Below are 2,115 nucleotides of genomic sequence, written 5' to 3' on the forward strand. Positions count from 1 at the left end.
TGTCTTTCTCCAGAAAGAACCCCACCGGGTACCAAGTCTGGACCTTCACTTTCACGGCTCCCTAACAGCTGCACCTCACAAGACAGTAAGGTGTGACAATCAGAAATGGCCACAGTGGGTTCAGATGGCCCCTCTGAGTCGCGACCGCCTTTCCAATTTTTCCCTGATGTTTGAAAAGGAGCCTTAAAATTTAAAAGGTTGTAGGGGTCATCGGAATAACAGAAAGAGTTCCACAGTTTGAGACTCTCTGCTTCATCTGCACTAGATTCCCAGTCATCTTCCTCCCCAGAACTATGGTCAGGAGACTCGGGAAGGCTTCCAGTCTGGGGGGAGTTCTCTAGAGCAGACTTGTCAGATGAATCCTTCTCTGAGTCAGAAGGGTCTCCAGGAACAACTCTGGCAGCAGTCTGAATTGTTGCCGTGAAGTTTCGGGGATTATAAGGATCTACACTATAGAAAGAGTTCCAAAGGTGAAGCCCTTCAGGGTCTTGTTCAAGGTCTGATTCGGAGAGAGAGCTATCACTATCAAAACCATCATCCTCAGCTTCCTCATCCCAATCCTCACCTTCGGAATCAGAACTTGTTTCCAGGTCACTGGATGCACCTCCCAAAATGTAATCTATCAGCCTGTTACTACAAGCTGGCCTGGTGGAAATGGGAATGTCATCTTCTAGATCTGAGGAGTCCCCGACACTTATTTGGTCCTCTCCAGGCTCTTTCTCCACAGGTACCTCACCAGACGGACAACCTTCCGAGGGGTCCTGTTTTTCCAAAGCAAGTGGAACCTCTTTCGTCAACGATGCGATCTTTCCCTCGGTGGGTTCCTGGGCGGTTCCGGAAACGGCTCCAACAGGGGGAACACACTGTGTGGGACTATCTCCGTCGGGTTTCAGATCCAACCGGAGCATGCTGTGTTCCTCCTCCAGGCTGTGGTAGCCATTATCTTGGTCTGGGGTGGGTAACGCTTCCCCCTTTCTGGCCTGCTGAAGGAACTCCAGCCGTTTCGTGCGAAGATGGTGGATTTCTGGCAGGCCCTCTCTAGAAAGAGGCGGACATCCCTGCCGCGTGGAGCAACTGATGTCTGCCTTCAGCGGGTGGGGAGGATCAAGGTCTTCAGTCAGACAGGTGCCCTCTGGGCTGAGGGTCTGGAAATCAACAGGCTCGCCACTTCCCACGCTGTTCTGATAGCCGAGCCCCACCCGGGGCTGGCAGTCCCGATAGGTGGGGTTCAACAAATAGGAGACGACGCTGAAACTGCTGAAACTGCTTAAACGCCGAACTTGTAGAGGGCCGGCGGGCGAAGAGCCAAGTTCCCGGTTAGAGCACAGATGGCCCTGAAGGCCACTCGGTAACAGCTCCATTCCCCACAGCTGCTGCTCTAACAGAAAAGCGTGTGCGGCAGGGTCCAGAACTCTAGCCTGGGCTTTGAGTTCCAATTCTAGATCTGAGGACGAGCACTGCCAGTGGATCCCCTCCTCCAGCCAATCGAGGGGACGGGCAGCAGAGTCGTCCGAGGGGTCGAGCCGCAGCGAACTCAAAGATTTCTGCGCTGGGGGGACGGCTGGGTCCTCCCGAGCCTTCAGGGCTCTGAGAGCGCTGTAGCCTCCAGCAAAATCTAGCCACCTGGTCGGAATCATCCCGCCGAAAGGCTGGCTCCAAATCAGCAGCTTCTGAAGCAAGCTGGGGAGCGGCGCGAGGAGCTGGGAAAGCAGCTTCATCCAGGAGCCGGTCTGAGCCTGGGGCTGGGGGGAAGCAGCCAGTCTGGGGTCCCTGGAGTGTTCCGGGGCAGGAGGTGTGGGCAACTTGGAAGTGCCGGGTTGCGGGCGCCGGGAAAAGGGCAGCCAGAACCGGGAGCCCGGCCGTGGCCGCGATCCGTCTGCTGCCGGCTCCATGTCCTTGTTCTAGGCAGTCTCTCGGGGCTGCAGGTCGGGCGGGATTCGGAGAGGCCTAAGCAGTCTTGGCCTTGCTGCGCGGCGGAGTCGGGGCCCCAGGCCGATCGCCGGGCCAGGAGAAGAGCCACAGGGGGAAGCGGCTTCGGCCGCGAGCGGCAGACCACACTCCGGAACGGCAGGCGCAGGACGCAGCGGCCAAGACGACATTCATCCTGGCGGAAAG

The 2,115-nt window shown here is 57.3% G+C and overlaps 1 protein-coding gene across 1 annotated transcript; it reads right to left on the bottom strand.

Annotated features, from left to right (window-relative positions):
* Window positions 1-79: 79 nt before the first annotated feature.
* Window positions 80-1,637, bottom strand: PPP1R15B (protein phosphatase 1 regulatory subunit 15B; the record flags this gene model as incomplete). The annotated part of the gene is made up of 1 exon (XM_081810425.1): window positions 80-1,637. A coding segment is annotated over exon 1 (1,558 nt), but the record flags the coding sequence as incomplete, so codon positions are not given.
* Window positions 1,638-2,115: the final 478 nt, after the last annotated feature.

This window comes from Leptonychotes weddellii, unplaced genomic scaffold, assembly GCF_054177405.1.
Source record: "Leptonychotes weddellii isolate Sample4059 unplaced genomic scaffold, ASM5417740v2 HiC_scaffold_25454, whole genome shotgun sequence".
Taxonomy (NCBI): Eukaryota; Metazoa; Chordata; class Mammalia; order Carnivora; family Phocidae; genus Leptonychotes; species Leptonychotes weddellii.